General features: G+C 37.0%; 1 protein-coding gene across 11 annotated transcripts in view; it reads left to right on the forward strand.

Annotated features, from left to right (window-relative positions):
• The window catches only part of mbnl1 (muscleblind-like splicing regulator 1), a 90,504-nt gene that overhangs the window by 63,142 nt on the left and 6,208 nt on the right, over positions 1–21,154 (forward strand). For 6 of the 11 annotated variants that reach the window (XM_036556025.1, XM_036556028.1, XM_036556024.1 and 3 more), the window contains 8 exons: positions 3,967–4,137; positions 5,983–6,234; positions 9,334–9,573; positions 12,665–12,712; positions 14,559–14,712; positions 17,373–17,408; positions 19,094–19,185; positions 19,609–19,653. In XM_036556025.1, coding sequence (XP_036411918.1) covers positions 3,967–4,137; positions 5,983–6,234; positions 9,334–9,573; positions 12,665–12,712; positions 14,559–14,712; positions 17,373–17,408; positions 19,094–19,185; positions 19,609–19,653 — 1,038 coding nt within the window. The remainder of the gene's footprint in view (positions 1–3,966; positions 4,138–5,982; positions 6,235–9,333; positions 9,574–12,664; positions 12,713–14,558; positions 14,713–17,372; positions 17,409–19,093; positions 19,186–19,608; positions 19,654–21,154) is intronic. The other 5 variants (XM_036556030.1, XM_036556031.1, XM_036556033.1 and 2 more) reach the window with 5 other exon arrangements.

Consider the following 21,154-nt stretch of genomic DNA (forward strand, 5'->3'; position numbering starts at 1 on the left):
CAAAAAGCCCATTCTGATTAACCAGAAGAACCGAGAGTATTGCTGGCGACCCATTCTAAGAATTAAATCTGCCTTCAGTGATGTTACGATGCCACAGTAGCAACAGTGGAATGTATCAGCATGGGGAATCTGAGCTTTCTATGTTCTAATGTGTTTTCTATCACTGTGTAAAATATGCACGAGGCTTCTTTAATGGTAGACTGTGATTTTTTCCAAGAGCTCATTCGGAGTGCAGTTTGCATTCTTATGATTGACTGGGTTTATCACAGTAACAATGTGTGAATTATATTGCCGTTCATGCATTTGCTTATTCAGAAATGCAATGCAAGTCTTTACACAGTTTTTTTTTGTTTTTTATAAGTAAAACATTGAAAAGATAAAATAAAATAAGTAATTTGAGTTACTTGAACATCATATAATAAGTTAAAAGAATGCAAAATACAGAACAATAAATAACCTAGTTGCCTTAAAATTTGAGTTAATTTAATTTTAAACATAATTATCTCAAAATTTTAAGGCAACTTTAAGGTTTTACTTTTTTTTTTTTTACAGTTTAGGCATAGTCTAAACAAATATGTTTCTATTCTGGATTTAAGAACACTTCAGTGATCTTGCCTTACTAAACATCTATGGAATACTATTCCAGAGTTTAGGAGCTACCCTACCCTTGCCCAACCTCGCAGCCGCTTCTAAGATAAATACATTTGTGGGCGGAGCATGGGCAGGTCAGGTGTATCTGATAGTGACATTGGTATGACAGAACGGAAAGCTAGCAGGAACCTAAACCCCTCCATCATAAAAAAGTCTGGTTTCCCAACACTGTTGTTTTGTAGGATTCACTGTGAGGCAGTAGTGAAAGTGCTTGTATTGATTCTTGCTCTGGCGTCTAATGATGACTCATCACACTGGGTTTGGGAAACTGAATCAGAGCAGCAATGATTCCTTTTCTAATAGCATGGTGGGCTCGTTCTGGTTACCTGTTAGGCCAGCAGCCTTGGGCTTCTTGATTTGAGAGCCGGTGATAGGCTGATCATTAATTGTGTAAATTTGATTACAGTTCCATAGGAAATGATTCAGCACATCATCTCAAATTTCCTTATTCTCTTTGATATATATATATATATATATATATATATATATATATATATATATATGCATTTTATATAACAATGCTTACATTTTTGGCCAAAATCAATTTCTCAGGCTGTTTTCAAATGGAAAATAATAAATACATATTATATATGTATATATAAGCATTTCATATAACATTTCACATATTATAGCAGCTATGAGAGAGTTAGTGAGAGATGAATGAGGGAGGTACTGCATCTTCGTTTCTTTATTACGTTATTTTATGACATTGTGGGGAAAAGTTCATCGTGACTCAGCATGGAACATTCAATTTCACTGTGACGTGACTGAACAGCTGCATCCACTGCAGCATACAGACCAGGTTATTGTTATAGTCATCCAGCCGGTAATTTTTGTCCAAACTGACTTGGTACGTGATGCAAATTATGGAAAAAGCTGACATGTTGTTTACATGGAAAACAAAAGCAGACTGCAGTGCACTACAGGGAGTGTTGGGGGCGATAGGGTTTCTGTTGTTTTATTTCATCATAGAAGCAGAAATCGTCTGTTGCACAGATGAAACTTAAAATGTTATGGTGCAATTATGATGTAATTAGTCAGTTAATCAAAGAATAGTTGGTAAATTAATATACGGTATCATAGAAAAAAATCATTATCTACATTAATCATTAACTCTCTGACTGATGAGCTACCACTACCAGTCCAGTGCCAAATTGAACGACTGAGTGTCTGCAGGAGTAGTTTGCAACTAACCGATTCAACCTAAATCAGAAATCATAACACATTTTTTTTTCATGTGACATATTACGGAGGGTCTCTGACCCATGACTTTATTGGTTAATGTTATTTTTCCTCCCCTGGTGGTACACACTGACAAAAGTCACTATGCTTCAGTCAATTCGAATTTTGTCTCTTAATTACTAGGACAGGATGGATTGTGCTTAAAATGAACAAAAACATACACTAATAAGGTAAAAAAGGTACATGAAAAAGAAACTGATAAATCACTGTCATGTCTGCGCCCAGTAGTAGCTTTGTAGTATATGAGTATATGTACCTATTGTATATTTTAGTGTTCAGGTTTTTGAAGGCCTCAGTTGTTCATTCTATCATTCTAATGTGGCCTACACATAAGACCAGTCCCTGATTGGGTCTATTCTGACCTAAACTCCCCCTCGAGTCTCAGTCCGACAAGCTGGCCAACAGACAGAGCATCAGATGGGTGTATTAATAGCTGTAGACGGATAGTGATTTTCAGTTTCTCAATAGTAAAGGGTTTTCCAGTTCACTGAGGCCCTGAGGGGCGAAGCTAAATGGATGGCATCCAGAATGAGAGGCAGACACAGGACACTCGCTCTGGGTCAGCCAGGAACACAACAGGCACTTGCTGTTAGCCAGCCTGTGGTGAGAGCATTGCCTTGGCTGTGAGCTATTAGAAGAATACTTTTTCTTCATACAGTGCTGCCAGCCATATATGCATATTATTCACTGAAGCTGAAACTGAGATTAAAACAATTGATATTGTTTTAGCTATGTCATGGCTATTTTAAAATGACCTGTCTTATGCACACTGCACTTCATATATGGATTACAGTGAGATATGATGAGATAATGAGGTAAATATTCGCTAAATTTTGCTTCTTCGTATTGGTATTGGCATTGGTATTGGTTATCATTATTGGTTATCAACCCAGAAATGCTTGATTTGTCAATGTCAAATTATATTAATAATTGTTGTTATTTAATTGAAATAACTTTTACAGTGTAGGAATACTGTAAGCTAGACACCAGGCGGTATTAAATCATAGAAAATATACTGTAATTATCTAAAGTTTTTCATGTCATCATCAACTGTCTCAAGATTTGATAGAAAATGAGGCGTTTTGGATGTTAATTTAACTATAACTTCATTCTCAATGCTGTACAGCTTTCCCAGTTATCGTGGCATCATCTTCAGCTTCTCCTGCTCAGTTACCACTTTTGGATATACGGTTTTGTCCCGACATCAGCATATTTAGGGTGCATTTGTAGTACAGTTGCCTTAGTCTATACCATTTTAGTTCTAGTTCACTTAGCGTTCATAATGATGGTACCTACAGTATTTGACAACTGATCAACCAATTCAGATCTCATAAAAAGATGCTAAAACTCATGTGGGAAAACAGCATCAAAAATTCATCTTCTACAGATACCAAGGAAGATAGGTAGAGAACTGATGATGGTTTGGTCTGTTTAAATGTCTGTGGTTAAGTTTGCATTCATATTTCAAATGAGTACCAGAGTTTGTTTAGAAGTGACTTCCTCGGGGGCTCTCCGCTGCTACACCAGGGTTCAAATGGCAGCGTTGTTCACTTTAATTGACCCAAACCTGCCGAATGTGAACGTGCCCTAACACCCATACAAAATCCCTTTAAAAGAGATGTGAACTTAGAGAACGTGTGGGTCACTCAGGCACAGATCTATACACAAATCAGATGCATTACTACCCCACAGACAGAACAGAAAGACACATCACGAATCAATACTGTCATTTTGCACAAAGCCTGACAGCTCTGTTTTGTTGATGACACTGCACTCTCTCTCTCACCACGGTCCTACAGGGAAACTGGCTTAGAGCTGGATCAATCACATCCGCTGTAAAAAGTGATAGAGAGGCAATACATGACAAAGGAATTATGGCTTATTTACTGGATTCCATTAGCAACTAAAACAAAAGATCTATTGACTTCAATTTAAATGACTGTAATGTAACTAATGTATCTCTCTCTCTCTCTCTCTCTCTCTCTCCCCCTCTTTCTGCTCTCTCTAACATCTCTCATCGACTCTCTCTGTTTTCCTCTCTCTCTTTCCTGTCTCTTTCTCTCTTTCCTTCAGGGTCGCTGTTCCAGAGAGAACTGCAAGTACCTGCACCCGCCTCCCCACCTGAAGACGCAGTTGGAGATAAACGGACGCAACAACCTGATCCAGCAGAAGAACATGGCCATGCTCGCCCAGCAGATGCAGCTAGCCAATGCCATCATGCCTGGCAGCCAGCTTCAGCCAATGGTGAGGCTCCCCTCCAGCTCGGCCACTCTTAAAGGAGAAGCAGCGCTGTAATGTCTTAATCAGTGTGTGTTTTAGAGCTGCATTGCCTGCAGATAAATCATTGTAAATAAGTAAGTCAGTACAACAGAAAAACTACTATGAAAAATGAGGAGGTACGAAATGCAACTGTGGTGAAACTTGGCGGATTGATTTCTCAAAGCAACGAAAGATGTGACAGTGATGCTCAAGGACGTCAACTTAAACCGCCCCAAATATCCCAGTGGGGCTTTTAAATCTTAAAATATGGTGGAAAAAAACAACAACAACAAAAAAAAAAACATTTTTTGCCACTTTATGAATCATCTTCTGCTCTGTTCATCACTCTTAATCTGTTCGTTCCTTAATCCGTTACTTATTAATATGTATATATTTATGATAATTATTTCAAACCTGTGACTTTAAGGATTATTTTATACATTATCTTCACATTGAGTTTACTTTATTAAACACTTTCTATCGAACAGTGATTGCAAACTTTTTAGTGGTGGTAAATACTTCTCTACCATCACTGTGTTTACCTGTTGGATACTGTGAGTGTAGTATGTTATTAAACTGCACTGTGTTTCTTCTTGACCGTTCAGTCCTTGGTCAGAAGACAGACATTACAATATTATCCAAAACATCACATTAGCCCACTTCAGCATCAAAGGCGAGCTCCCAGTGTCTTCTTTATTTCCCTGCCACTTTAACCACGCCTCCTCTGCTCCATTCCCAGATGTTTCAGAATAGAAGACAGTCTGCGCAGAATAATGTAATTACAGAAATGCTTAAATTCCCTCCACAAACCAGTAAAGAGTGCCCAAAGTTCAAACAGGCCAGTCCAAGTTAGTGTACTTCCAGCAATTCCATTTTAGTCATGTGGCTCCAATTTAACCACTAATATCTTCTGCAGGTGACATACTAGCACTCCTGTCCAGAGTTGGAAAAGTACAGAAAATCTGTGTTATTTTTGATTTTTTGTTGTCAGTGTAATATAGATTCAAGATGCCAATTGCAAATCTGCTGCAGGCAAACAAACTAATCAAAGTCTGTGGATATTCACTTATTATCTACTCTGACGCAGCCATATTTCATGATTTCCTTCACCGTGCTGCAGTTAATTGACATTTACGAATAGTGAGAAAAAGAACAGAATTTTAGAGAGTTTAAGCAACCTCAAAGCAGCTTTGAGAAGGTATGGAATTTATTCTAGAGGAAAGGGCAAGAGCCCTGGTGCAAATAGGAATAACAAGATAATTTCTTACATTAAGGGTCTGTGGAATTGCCTGCATCTCTGCACTGTGCAAAAGTCCAACTACCAGCAAGTTCACTTTTTTATACTTTTAAATAGATCAATTTAAACTTAAATAGGTCATAACATAAGCCTCGCAAATATCAAAGGTCTGAATCCTTAATTGTTTTTTTTTTTAACTGTTGGTCTGCAGTTTGAACTAATGAAAAGGTAGAATGGTCCCTTTTGGGTTAGGGTCAATTCATACCAGATTATCGATCCATCCGATCCTTTTGAGCATTGATCCTTACAAAAATTTTGATACTGAGAGTTTTCTTTTAGTCAGAATTTTAATATCCAAGTTCTGAAGTGGGTGAGAATCAGGAACATTTTGAAATTTCACTGTAGAAATGACATATCTTCCCTTTTAATGTGCGCAAGACAACTAAAAGTATCAGAGTTGTTACTGATATCAGAATGCTAGTATTAATATCACTTGATATTAGAACAAAAAGAAAATCAGGGTAGATCCCTATCACTCATTCATGTCCTCTCCCTCTCTTTTTATCTCTCTCTCTCTCACTTTCTCTCTGCAGCCTTTATTCTCCGTCACGCCGAATCTCGCCACTAACGCCGGTGCAGCAGCAGCAGCAGCCGCAGCTACGTTTAACCCGTACCTGGGGCCCGTGTCTCCAGCACTGATGCCTGCAGAAATTCTGCCCAGTGCACCCGTGCTGATCGGTGGGAGTCCCGGCGTAGCACCCGTTCCCTCCTCTGCTAATGCTGCTGCTGCTGCTGCCGCCTCCGCCGCTGCCGCACAGAAACTACTGCGCACCGACCGCCTGGAGGTAAGAAAGACGGATACTTTTGACTTTTAAAGTCCCCTTAATTTAACCACCATCAATGAAAAGTAAATGGTGGTTAAATGAAGGGATGAATTTGGGGAGGAAATGGAAAAGTCACTCAAGACTATGACTGTAGCTGTCAGACTATTTTTTCTCCCAGCCAACTTTATTACAAGTACTTTTTTTTTGCCTGATTTTACCAAGACTTTAAACAGTGTTCAAACATCCGTGACCAACTCTTCACACACTGTCTTGAGGGATTTCCAAATTGCTAGCTTTTCATGGCCCTCTGAAACACATGGAGCCCCCTGGGCCTGGGATTACCTACAACCAAAAATAAACTAAATGCTAGTAAATAGGAACCATGGGGAAAAAGCGAGACAGAGCAAGATGAGTTTAGTAAATTACAGGAACTTAAAGGGAAATTCCACATATTTTTCAGAATTTCTCCGTAATTAAATGCTTTGTTACATTGTTGTCATCTGAGGGGTTTGATGTAAAATGCGCCTTTCTGGAGAAGAATTTTTCACAGTGGTGGTTATAGGAACCAGACATCTAAAGAGTTAAATGCCACTAAAAGCTACTTCACAGGAAGTTATTACATGAAATTGTTACACATGATGCTCGAGATGTAACTGCGACAAAAGATTTTGTTGGTGGAGATGTACATGCAGGGCATTGTAAGCCATTCTAGTCCCCAAAGAAAAATCTGTTTTTAGATTAAGCCCTATTCTACAACATAACATCTAAATCTCAAAACACACAAGTTCTCTGGTCATTTTAGTTAGCAAACAAAATGCTTATATTTGCAGTGTAGTTATCCTGGTTACTATCACCACTGTAAAAAAATCAAGCCAGTAAAAACATCATTTCTCATCAAACCACTCAAATTACTTATTTACTTATTATCAAATTAATTATCTCAACAATGGAATTATGCAGAAATTTAGATACATACCTAATAAAACACCACAGCACATAGAAAACAGCAATTGTGGCTGTCCCAGCCCACTATAACTACATTTACCTTTAAATATAACCGTTAAAATACTTCAAAAATCATATTATTTTTGCATTGATATGTGAATCCATTTAACATCTCATGATTGAAGCATCCTTTTTCATGAGTCATCTATTAGCGGTCAAGACAATGTGCATTGTAGTTTACATTAATTTATTTTCTGGACATCATGTGAGGAAGTAAGAATGTTTTCTCATTCTTTTTTTCTTTATTTTCAATGATATTGTGCAATTGACTGATTAGATCACATTTAAAAGTGCCCAAAATAATAGATTCATAATTTGTTACCACAATTATTGACTGAAAGTAAATTATTTATTTAAGTAAATCATTAGAATGTCCTCAATGTAATCAGGCCATTAGCATGAATGTTAGCTAACCACATTTTGTGTTGGTTTCCCAGACAAGGATTAAGCCTAGTCCTGGACTACATTTTTCTTTCATCTCCATTAAAAATGCCGTATTATCCACCATTCAAAATGCTGTATAGTCCAGGACTAGGCCTATTCCCTGTATTTGCTTATTCAATGGTTGAAAAAGTCTGCTGTTACTCAATTAAGCCACTGCCAGAAAAGAAACCTCTTCAAAAATGAGATGTTGTTCCTAAGATGGGTTAACACATTTTTGAGTGGTTAATGTTTTCTTAGAATCAATGTTCAAAAATGGTGACTTTTAAGAGCTACAGGCTAAATGGCACCCCCTTCATGGAATCACCCGAAAAGGTGTAAGAGTTATCTAGAACTATGTTACAATCTTTAGAGAGAGAGTTTAGTTTATTACTTTACTTTGCCAACATACTGTGAACATTTTAGTCAGATAATAAGTCATGGAAAGGTGGGAGAGTTAGTTACAAGCTCATTTACATTCTACACAGTTTAGTTAATTATTGTACATCACATAAGTCAATATTTAAGCTAGATAATAGTAGCATGGAATCTGTGAGTTAGCTACAAGCTAAATTAGGCTACATCTTTAGAGATAGAATGAAAGGCCCACAGAGATGGATAGTGCATGAATGTGGAAAAGGCTTACTCATTTGTACTGATACACCGTATAGTCATATGGAAATCTGATATATGGCAATATATGGATTTCAGATACACTATGTGTATAAGCATCCATGGATTTCCCTTATATCCAGCTTATTTTAGTCACATGTGGGCATATATGTGACATATATGCCAACTTATTAGAAATTGGCCATTTTCAAATATCTAAGCCACTTATTATCCTAGGTCACGGGGGCGTGCGCTCATTGGTCAAAAATATATCAACATAGACAAACATGTATGTGTAACAAATATATTTATCAAAATACGATAGAAAACGTTATTTATAAGGATCACAGATATTAATTAAATATGCTTGATGTTATGTGGTAGAAGATTTTTATGCATCTTTGTTTCTTCCTCCTAAGAAAATAAGAAAACTAATGAGAAAAAAATGGTTTAATAGCTACATAAACTCTAAAACCATGCACACTGTAAGCTGTGCAATAAAATAAAGCAATAAAATATAAAATATAAAGGAAAAAAATATATTTATCATGCAAATGAGAATATTGTTCCCAGACACACTTAAATAATTTAATATTGAAAAGCAAACAGTTAATATAGTAACAATTATAACAGTACAGGGTTGTATTTATGATCCCTGTCTTATGCATATATGTATTCACCACCTATCAGACATATATGTGAGCCATATATTACGCAAAGATGTCCAGTATGTGATCCTTACATGTGTACACAACATATATGTCCATATATTTTCAAATATATGCCTGACCCTTTATATCTTTGCGCATGTGGGCATATATCAGATTTCAATATGGGTATATCGTATATTAGAAGGAACAGGCTCACAGTGCTCTCTAGAGAAAGTTTCTCATGAAACACTGTTCAAGAGACAGTCTTGAGTGCCAAAAAAGCGTCAATGTTGTGGGCGTTGCTGCCCCCTGGTGTCAATATGCTTGTAATGAACACATGTCTGTTGGGTTGCAATAGGAAAACACTGCCAAGCATTAAAGATATGCGTTATAACTAGCTTTTGTGTGTGTGTGTGTGTGTGTCTATGCACAGGTGTGTCGTGAGTACCAGCGTGGTAACTGCTCCCGCGGTGAGACAGACTGCAGGTTCGCCCATCCAGCAGACAGCACCATGATCGACTCGAGTGATAACACAGTGACCGTGTGTATGGACTACATCAAGGGCCGCTGCTCCAGAGACAAGTGCAAATACTTCCACCCTCCAGCAAACCTGCAGGCTAAGATCAAAGCAGCACAGCACCAGGTGAACCAGGCCACAGCCACCGCTGCCATGGTGAGTACTGTCCATGCAACTGCTCACTGAAGGACAGGACATGCATACATATTTAAATGTACAAGCACAGATAAACATTTACTGTATGTTCATATAGACGTGGACCACTCATACAATGCAGGCTCAAGTGTTCATAAATGTTTATATTTTATGGATTTTTCTATATCACAATACTTATGTTTGGGAAACCAACTTGATTAATATAGCATTTACAGCTCCTAAAGGACAACTCTGACAGTTTGGCAATAACTTCATAGTGGAATGGTCATTAATTTTCTACAGTGTCTTCAGAGTGAACTGGGTCTGTCTATGAAACTGAAGCAAAATATTTTCCTATTTATTTTACTATTCATTTATTTTGTTACCACCTACAAGGTTAGTTGAAAAAGCTATTGTTAACACAAATGTTATCTCAAAAGGAGCCATGATTGCTCATGCTAGCATCTGTGCTTGAGTGTGTCTCATGGTAGAGTGGAAATGAATACTATATTTTTATGTAAATAACTAGTCTGGCAATGGCATAAAAGCTATTCCTAGCATTCCTAGCAGTAGTTTGTGCGTGAAAATGACCTTTGTAGTATGGTTTTCATTTCAGTCTTCTTGATAACATGTTCAAATGAGTAATTAACCCCATAAAAATCCCAGGCTTATTACTTATGAAGGCTTATTACTCAGTAACTACAGGGACTTCAATGCAAACTGGCTGGGCTGTTCTTAGGTTATAGAAATGTGTAATAAAACTTTGCATCCTGGCCTTTTAAGAGATTAAATAATGGTAAACATTAGCATTCTGACATTACGGTCTTTCAGAGACTTCAGGCTTTTTTGAAAATCAGTATGTTATCTTTGTGGACCTCAACAGTTTCAGTTAATCTAAGTGCCATTATGAAAGAAAAGACTGGTGATTTGCTTTTGCAGTTTTTCATAAAATGACCCATTTCACCCTTAGTTTATGAAAATCTTTGTGTCAAGTGAGTGGAATATGACGTTATCTGCAAACATGTCAGAGATTTCCTTTAATAGCTCTTTAATGTATATACACTATATGTCCAAAAGTTTTCAGGCACCTCTTCTAATTAATGAATTCTGTTACTTTAAGCTTGGATAGCTCCGTAGAAAAACACTAACCTATAGAATGGGACAGCACATGAGCCTAAGATTACTGTGCCCAGCGCCTGTGCCCAAAGTGTCAGCTAAAGGGATACAAAGCATAAAGCCCCCCACCCCTGGGCTAAGGAGTAGTTAAACTGAGTTTCCTGGAGTGATGGAGCTCGCTCCAGTGCCTTTGGGATGAGTCAGAGTGGCGTTTTTGTTAGAAATCAGTACCTGACCTTAGTAATGCTCTTGTGGCTAAATGCAATCAAATCTGCAAATCAAATCAAATCAAATCAGCAATGTTCCAACATCAAGTGTAAACCCTTCCGAGAAGAGTAGAGACTGTTACCGCAGCAACGCAGGGACAAACTCTCTATTAATACTTCATTTCAGAACAAACGTTGGATCAGCATTTGTCTGCACATTTTTAGACATATAGTGTATGCCATATGAATATGTCTTACAATTATAATCCTAGTAAAGTGCCTCTTAAAATAATGTTTCAGAGCACACTGTGTTTCATGATTCTGTTCCACAGACTGATTCCTATAGTGTTGTGTGAGAATGTACAGGTCAACCCATTCACTTCTGTCCACTAGGGGGTGATATGAGCATTCTAATGTAATAGAGACTGAAGTACTCTTGGGATGGGAGTAGTTTTACATGGGGTGCAATGTAATTATAACACAGGACATCTGTAATGTTTATGATTGATTCGCACGGGATATGAAATCAACATATAAATTACAGAGATTGGACCGGCTACTCACACCAAAAGAGTTCCATTTGCGAAGGTTTCCACTGCTCACAAGTAGACATTATTACAAACGTTTAATTGTAATTTCATTTACTTTTACCTTTTCTTAAGTGAATGAAGTGGGTCACTCGCATTGTCCTTAGCTTGGGAATTTACAGTAAGCAGTCAGCATCACCCCATAAAATCAACTTGTTTTCTGTCATTTTTCATATTTTAATGTGCAGAGCCATGCTTTTGTAACAAGGGATTAATATAACCTGAGGTTATTTCTATGGTACATTTTAAAGCACGGGATTAATATAACCTGAGAATATTTCCATTTTATGGCATGGGATTAATGTATTTTGGAGACATTTCTAGGATACATTTTCTAGCACAGATTAATATAACCTGGGGTTACTTTTTTGCTTTATAACACAGGATAAATATAATCTTGAGTTATTTCTATGGTACATTTTATAACATGGCATAGGGGTGAAAAAAACTGGTGTTATTTCTATGATGTGTTTTAAAGCATAGGATTAATATAACCTGTTTTGTTTTTTCACAGCATGGGATAACCTGGGGTTATTTCTATGGTACTTCTTATAACACAAGATTAATGTAACTGAGGTTATTTCTATGGTATGTTTTGTAGCACAGTACTAACATAACCTGGGGTTATTTCTACAGTTCATTCTATAGCAGATCAATGCTGTCGAAATTATTACTGACGTAAAAATCTGTGAAAATTACTGACGCAGTATATTCATACTGGGCTAAAATCACTAGTGATCATTGCATTATGCCCCATGTCAAATTTCCCCATGTAAAACTAATCTCATCTGACTAGTACTTAAAGTGTATAAATCACATTTAGTGGGTTGGTGTAACACTGTGTAATATTATGCAATGTGTTGTATTTTCATTTTGAGAACTGTGAAATTTATGATGCTCTCCAGATGTCAAATACTGTAGTTGGCAGCACCCCTGTGATACTGATACTGTAGTCAATGTAGCTTTAAGTATTAATCTACTATACTTCAGTAGACTTTCCTAAATGACTTTAAAGTGCATGTCATAGTCCTGATATCCCCTTTGTATACTGCATTCCAAATGATTTGTTTTTATTTGTTTTTTTTTCTCACCCACCCAAAATGCACTGCTGCCCCCATGATGCACCTCTGCTTGCTGTTTATGTTTATGCGCTTGAACCCCATTGGCCCATTGCCATCATGTGCTCGCTGCCTGCTAATTAAGACGGCTGTCAAATCACTGAAGCGACCCCTCGAGGCCACCTTTGACCTGGTACTATGACCTTTCACCTTTTTGCTTGGCATGTTGCTTTGTCGTAGTGTCTTAACAAACGATAATTTGCAAGCGTAGAACTTTTTTTTTTTCTTTCTGTTTTATTTATTGGCTTTGTGTTCTCTTCCTACTGCTGTTTTAATAACTTTTGTGATCAGCTGATTGTGGAGAATTACAATGATTTGCATCACAATATAGTATCACAAAATACCCATATAAGGATGAGTAATCAAATATACTGATATCTGAACTTATTCACTTACTTAATGAGGTATTTGAATAAAGCACATGTAACTTCATATAAAAAAATAAAGTAAAAAAAGTTAATCGTAAAAAAAACACACTAACATATGGTGTGCGTGTGCATCTGTGAGCCCTATAAAGCCTGAAATAGTAATTTTACAATTACTATTTTATGAATTGCAATCATCGGATTCCTTCTCTCGGGAAAGAGGTCTGAAGCACAACCTACATTCCAAAGTGTTCTTTTGCACGTTGCGTGTAATTACGCTTTTCTACCAGAGAGGTCTCCAAATCCCCAAAGCTTACACAGTGTATATATTATATTATATATAGTATACCATGATATAAAGCTATTATATTCAACCTACAGCAGATTAGCTCTGCCAATTCACATTGAAGTTATAAGGAATGTTTCAGCACAGAGTGCTTTTTAATAAATACAGCACAGCCAATCAGAACATCCTTTACATATACCAGTCTTAAAGGTACGGTAACAAAAACAGCCTGTTTAATTCTAAGGGATAAATAGATGTTGGAAAATGGCCATTAAAAGCACTGTCTCAAGTTTATCATACGTATTATCATTGTATTCATAACAGTATAACACATTTTTATTGGCATAGTTTAAAACTGTTGAAAACATGCAGGTATCTAAGTAGCTTAAGTGTTTAAAATGCCCATCCTTATGTCCTACGTTCATAAAAGACCCAAATCCAGTATGTATTTTTTATTCCAGTCAGCTCCCATCATATTGTAAGTTTCTACAGCCATTGCTTGCATGGAAGCTAAAATAAAACAAAAATAAGATTTGATTGGGATGTCTTTAAGAGCTACACAAAAACCTAAACATAAACAAGTTCAAAAAGGACTTTTAAGTTTTACGAAAACCACAATCAGGTCATCACGTGTAGCCTACTCCTACAGCATATAGGTCAGGATCAGGCATACTAAACTGGTGTGTCATGGCTCTTGTGTCTGTACAGTATCTACGTTTACTTCAGCGTCTGTGTATTATGCATGTTCAGTAGCTCTGTAGTGCATGGGTAACTGGGTAACTGGGGAGTAAATACACTGGCAGTCTGGGTATCAGCTATGTGGTAGCCACCTGAGCAACAAATTAATAACTTATGTCTCATATTTCGCAGATATCATGGAGAAAGCAGTGCAGCTTTGTTTTCTTTTCAGTTTCTGTCTTTATTTATTTGTTTATTTATTTCTTTTTTGTCCCTCTTTGTCTGCGGTACATTTTTAGTAGAGCAGCGCTTGCTTCATTTGCACTGGAGCCAGCTTAGCTAGCAATAGTCACGTAAATAGTGGAAGTAGTATGCTAATGTAGTTCATGTATGTTTGAAGCCGTATATGTGTTGTCGTGTATATATCTAGTCAGATTTGGCACTATTGCTTCTGCTTGTGGCGTAGTCACGTGTAGGCTGCTGCTTGCCTGCTGTTTAGTTTTTGTTTTGGTTTGTTTTTTTTTTTCGTTTTTGTGCTATACTGTCATGTCTTCTGACAATAACACTTGTTTATTTTCTCTTCCCTTTCCTTTCTTTTGTTATTGTCCACTCCATCTTTGTCCCACGTTTTTTCCCCACATGCCGAGCAGGGCATCCCTCATAGCGTAATGCCTCCTTTGCCAAAGAGACCAGCCCTTGAGAAAACCAACGGTGCCACCACCATGTTCAATGCTGGCATGCTGCAGTACCAACAGGCTCTGGCCAACATGCAGTTTCAGCAGCAGGCAGCATTTATTCCTTCAGGTAGGGCTTCCTGTCACCCCTGATGTGACTTTTCACCCCAGGGCCAACAAAAAAGGTTTTAGAATGGCTAAATCTATTCAGAGCAGGTAGTGAATTGCGCAAAGGAAGACTTCGGAGGCTCATGAAGATGCACACATGTGAACGCACCAACATGATTCCATCATTGTAACTTTTTTTCAGGAATTGACTAATCAAAGCTCCACCCACAGTTGTATTCTTTAGTAGCAATTGTTGTGAGGTTGGACAAGCTTTACAGAGCACTGCCAAAAATCCCATTCAGTTAAGAGACATCGCAACGCAGACGTTCGTTTTTGTAAAAATATGTACTGATTTAACATGCATGTGAATGATCACACAGTTAGGATAGATCAGATGTACTTTTGTTGCGTAATCAGGTTAACATTAGCATAGTCAATAGCCAATTCACTGCCAACCTGCCTAAATTCAATTAGCTAACAGCTGAGCTAAAAGTTATTTAAAATTGGAAACTGATTAGTTTAATTTTTTTTAGGTTGAATGGGAATAGCTAATATTCTGTAAAGCTTGTCCAACTTAGTTGCAGTATGCACTAGTTTGGCCCCTGGCCAAATTACATGTTTTGTTGATTTTCAAAGTGAAAAGAAGTTAACATTTTAGGAATAAGTCAAAATTAAATAAGTAATTTATTTGCTAATTTTAGCACATAATTTCTGTGTGTTTAGCATATTGGAAAAAAATAAAAGATAAGACATACAATGTGCCATAACTTTTGCACAGGCCACATTTTATGTCTTATTTTTTTCCCAATATGTTCAGTTCAGTAAATAAACAGTAATTGTGCATTAAAATGAGCAAAAGTGTGTTCTGTGTGGAGAATGTGTTAACTTATTTTCACTTAGAAAATTAATGAAACATCATATGACGTACATATGAGTGTACACATTATATTTCTGTACTATGTTTACATTTAGTTTAAAAAAAAGTACATCATTTATCATAAGTTAAATTTTGAATGAGCTCAATTGCGTTTAAACCACATAAGAACACTCCTACACTGATTATTCTGGGGGTAAGTTTAAGGTGTGGGGATACACTGAACAGAAATGTTTTAACAATGTGATTTTAGTGCTTTTCAGTATTTTATTGTGAATATGAATGAATGAAATGAATATTCAGTTGCACAAAGATTAAAAATACTTTGGTTGTCAGTCATAATTAAAGATATGGTTCAGAAATGAATCAAATGTACACATTTTTCTACTTATCTAGATATAACCACTCAGCCAAGACATATTTGGTGTGCAGTTGTGCTTCTTTAGTTTAGTGCTGGAGCTAACATTGCTATCAAATGCTAGAAGTCAACAGTCACCCAAATCTTTTCTGTAAAGACATCCCCAAAACGTCTCTCTTATAAACATATGTCTGTGCAACTTTAGTGAAGAGCTGGATGTGGTTTGAGTGTGTTGAGAGAAGTTTTGAGGATGTATGTACAGAAAGGATTTGGGTGACTATTGATATGTAATGTTTGTTAGCAACTCTAGCCTTGCAGCTGCAGCACTGAACTAAAGAAACAAAATTTGGACACCAAACATATCTTGGCTGATCAACTACATTTGAGGAAAATATTCTAATATTTTAGCTACAATTACTACATTTATAAAGGTCCATATATAATTGTGTGCAAAAGCTTGAACAACCCCTGTTAAATAAATGTTTTGTTAATTTTCTAAGTGAAAATAAGTGAACATGTTCTCTAGAGGCACATACATATGACATTTTTCTGCACATTTTAGTGCACAATTTCTATTTATTTGCTGAGTTTAACACACTGGAAAAAATAAAACATAAAATATAAAATGTGTCATTTTGCACTGGCCACATTTTGTGTTTTATTTTTTTCCCCACTATGTTAAATTCAGACTGTAGACTTTATTTTTTTAATTGTGCATTAAAATGTGTAGAAGTTAGTTCTCTATAGAGGTTAATTTATTTTCACTTAAAAAATCCACAAAACATGTCATTTGACAAAGGAAGCTGAAACCTTTGCTGTATGTCACACTCGGATAAAATACCTTTGAACTTGTGGTTAACAAATGTCTGAGAGTAAGAGCTCTGATCCAGGACTAGGTTTGTCTTATATGTCCAAATGAATACATTCATACTGATGGGCCAGGAACCTGATCCTAGATCAGCATGCTCATTTTGAGATTCTTGACAATTATGGACCCAGATGTGTACATTCTTATTCTTACCGTATGTGTTCTTACTCTGAGATGCTTGATAATGATGGACTCTGGTCCCAAACTATCACTGTGAGACATGTGACATGGGCTAATAATGTCTTTTTGATGTCATTACTAAAATTGCAATTGTAGTAGTAAATATAGTAGTAGTTCTGTGTTTGAGGGTGCTTTATAGTCTCATCACTGTTCTAAAAGCTCATTATTGTCTTGCTGAGCAGCCTCACACTTACAAGTTCACTTCCCTCTCGCTTCCCCACTGTAGATCACACGTTCCACAACTAATCAACCTTTGTGAATGTCATGATTCCCTATAGTTTTTTTTTTTAATGTTTTCCTTTGTGTTGTCGTCTTTCTTTGATCTAACCAACCTTGTGATGGGCTGTTTTGATTCTTCTCCCTTTTTCCAATCCACTTCCTGTTGCAATGCATGATGGGCAGGCTCAATATTGTGCATGACTCCTGCAGCGAGTGTGGGTAGGTCTCTAGCCTTCCTCCCTTTCGGCTGCTCTCACACCATCAAAATCCACACAACTCATGCTAATTCCATATAATACAACCCTACACTCACTGACTCGTCAGATGACGTACTAATTTTTGGGTTCTGCAGGTAGCACAGAAACAAATGGGTTTTTCAATTCCAAAAAAAATACATTTTGCCCGATTTCTTGAAAATAATTCTGCATCAGCTTATTGTACATTGCTCCACAGCCACCAGTTTTTGAGTAATGTGGGTTTTGGTGGTTTGTGAGACACATGATTGATAATGGGGACTTAACTCTGTAGAATGAAGGTCACAGTGTGTTGATTTGCAATGCTGACATCAATGATAATGGCAATGTTTAGGGGTCCAAGCACTTACAGTACTGTGGAAAAATCGGAGGCTACCTTTCATTTACTTAATTTCCAGTCAAAACGGCCAATAAGTACAAGTTACTCATTTTTCAGCATCAGGAAAGAACAGAAAGTGTATTTAACCAAAATTTACACAGAAGCATCAACAACTGAGTATCTTTTTTTTTTTTCAATATTTAGTGTGTCCACACTTTGCTTTTATTACAGCTTATATTCTTCAAGAGAGACTTGCTTTTATATTTTCTGCAGGGACATTTTTCCACACCTCCTAAGTTCGGTCTTAGAAGTTGGTTGCATTTTTTGCTTCTCTCAATCCTAGGAATCCCAAACACATTTAATCATGTTGAAGGCTCTGGTTCTTGACAGCTACACATCCTTTCAGACCCATTGAGTTGTCTTCTCTCAGTGAAAGGATGGACAGAAACATCTATAGATTTTTTCAGATCTAAAGCAATAGTGGAGCTTGATTTTCTCCTGTTTATCAGGCAGTGACAATTTTTGTGGTCTACCAGCTCTTGCATGGTTGTTAAGGGTCTCATTTCCTCTATATCTTTCAGTACTCCAGTTTTGGAAACTTCTTATTTTCCTTCCTCATGCAAATCTAATATCTAATACTATCTAATATTTTAATGGCCGTTCTGAAAATAAAATAAATGAAGGGTGATCACTGACTTTTTCATAGTACTGTATGTGCTGTAGATGCTGGAAAATTCTACTGATTTGTTAGAATCTGTTTATTGTTTACTTTGAAATGAGTGTTTATGAACTGTCGTGCCTTGCATTTCTCTTCTGTTCAGCTCTTAATGTATCAGCTCACATGACACTATGGTTTCCTGATATACACAAGTTTACCTCAGTTTTCTTATATTGCCTTTCTGCTGTAAACTCTACACAACAAAATCACCAACAGTAAATCAAAAAGTACTGTGTTTAACCGCTCTGTTGGTTACTACTGTATCTTGCGTATAGGAGCTAGCTTGACTAAAAATGCTAATATGGCTAACAGTGAATGAGACCAAATGAGGTGAAACAGTGAACTTGTACATAATATAGCCAAAAGCTACGAGGCTAATGAGACCATGCTTTCGTTATTTGCTATGTTTCATTCTTTGTTAGCCACATTAGCATGTTTTTGTCAAAGTAGCTAGTCTTTTGGTTTACCATGGGTGATTTTATTGTGTAGGGAGGCTTTCTCGCTCTCCTTTCCCAACCCCATCTACTCATACACACTTTTTCCCCTTCACATGTGTACACCTGTTGGCCACACTCCTTTGTATGTGTGCTTACATGATTTTCCCTCTGAAAAGTACCCATGATGCACGGCGCTTCACCGGCCGCTGTGTCCGCAGCAACCACGTCCGCCACTAGTGTTCCCTTCGCATCTGCATCAGCCAATCAGGTTTGCCCCCTTTATGGCTCTCTCTCATTTTTCCTTTTTTCCCTCTCTCTATCTCTCTTGGTCCACAAACCCTGAGGGATGATTCAGACTGTTTGGAGGGTCATCTCTCATCTCTCCCTCTTGTTGGCCTACACTTCTTTTATTTATTATTGACTGTTATCAGTGTCAATATATAACATATTTGGTCACCAAATCGCATAAAACAGCACTTGTTCAACATATCATTAATAGTGAGGAAAGTGTTGCAGTTATCAAAGTATTTACTCATGGTGGATTGTAATCTATAGACTTCATTCTGTCTATCATCATGTTAACACCACTTGTAAATTTTTCAGTATTTTTTTTGGTGGAGTTGCTTTTTGATTTGTTTGCAATGATGAATAGCATTTTAATATTGTCCTTTTTGTCCCTTTTCACTTTGAGGACTCTTCTCTATCAAAGCTGACTACCAACGAATACATGCAATTGGTATGTATATGGTAGTTTTTCATATAAAAAAAAATCTTGGTCATGTTAGTTACATACATGCAGGTTGTGTTAATCTTTTACAATTTTACACACTTTGGAGGATTTATTTTTCCCAGTCAATAATCACACGTAAACACCAAAAGCTTTGCACTATTCTCAGTGTCACATTTACCTAGACCTATGCCAGGTGCCAGTCAACCAGGGTACCACCATATTAAAGACACTTACACAAATTGTTCCAGCCAGTATTTTTTTTACTGCAAACCAGTATGCTCTCAAAGTGAATTTTCAGAGCCAAAAATCTTTAAAAAATGCTGCTTGTACAAATATTCAACCCTTCAGACTAGTACTTGGTAGGACCACCTTTTGCTACATTAACAGCTTTGAGTCTGTTTCTATCACCTTTGCAAACAGTATGGGAGTGATTTCTGCCCATTCTTCCTGGCAGATTTGCACCAGGTTGTTTAGGTTGGTCGGATGACATTTTTCAAATAGTGCCACAGACCCCTATTGTTGGCCTCTCTGAGGCCTCCCTCACAAGCCCCCTTCTTGCACCTTGCACCTTTTTATCTAGAAGAGGTGAACTTTTTGGAATGATTCTCAAGTAGAGGCCAATTGTAAGCCAATTGTGTCCTTGTTATGGCAATGTTTTTCATCTATGTAAACTAGGAGCTTTCACAGCAGGGAGTTGAATACAGCATTTTTCAGTTAGTCATTCTTTAATCACAGAATATTTTCTTACATCAACTAATATCACTTTAAATTAGTTCATTTTAAGGGTCCATTTTTTAAAATATGACACAGCACAAAATATCAGTGTCATTTGTAATGAGACGATTCTGATGAATTTTAAGGAGGTTTAATACTTTTGCACTATGTTGGGTGAATTAATGTCCTACATCAGTACCACATTTAATGAACCTAATGCAGATGAACGCAGCTGCTGAGCTGCACTGGTTAAACATGCTCGGTGCTGCAAGTAGATATGTTACGGCCAGTGTGGACATACATGCGACAACCACATACTACAGCGTCAGGTTTCACACATCAGACAACTTCAAATCTCAGGAAAAATACAGAAAATCATGTCTTAGCTCTTGTACATTAGGCAAATTGGCCCATTTTAAACAGCCTTCAGAGAAGAAGGCTAAGCAGGCTCAGATGGTTCACCTGACATTTTCAATTCCTTTCTTTATTTTAACATTAATTACAGTTTCATAGCTAAATCTAAGATAACAGTATATTACAACCCCAAATTTGTACTGAACTGCGCTTTTATTATGTTCTTTTATTAGACAAAGATTAAGTTTCAACTCATCATTGTGTTTGATTCTGCTTCGGAGCCAGGGACCATCTCAAAATTACCAGACAAAAAAGTGCTGCTATTATTATTATTATATTGTTTGATTAAAAAATATATGGTTAAACCATTCACCGCAGTTGTTTTCCACATGGTTACCCAAATAAGAGGACTCTGGTACTGGCACAGGCCTACATTTAC

This window comes from Colossoma macropomum, unplaced genomic scaffold (genome assembly GCF_904425465.1).
Source record: "Colossoma macropomum unplaced genomic scaffold, Colossoma_macropomum, whole genome shotgun sequence".
Taxonomy (NCBI): Eukaryota; Metazoa; Chordata; class Actinopteri; order Characiformes; family Serrasalmidae; genus Colossoma; species Colossoma macropomum.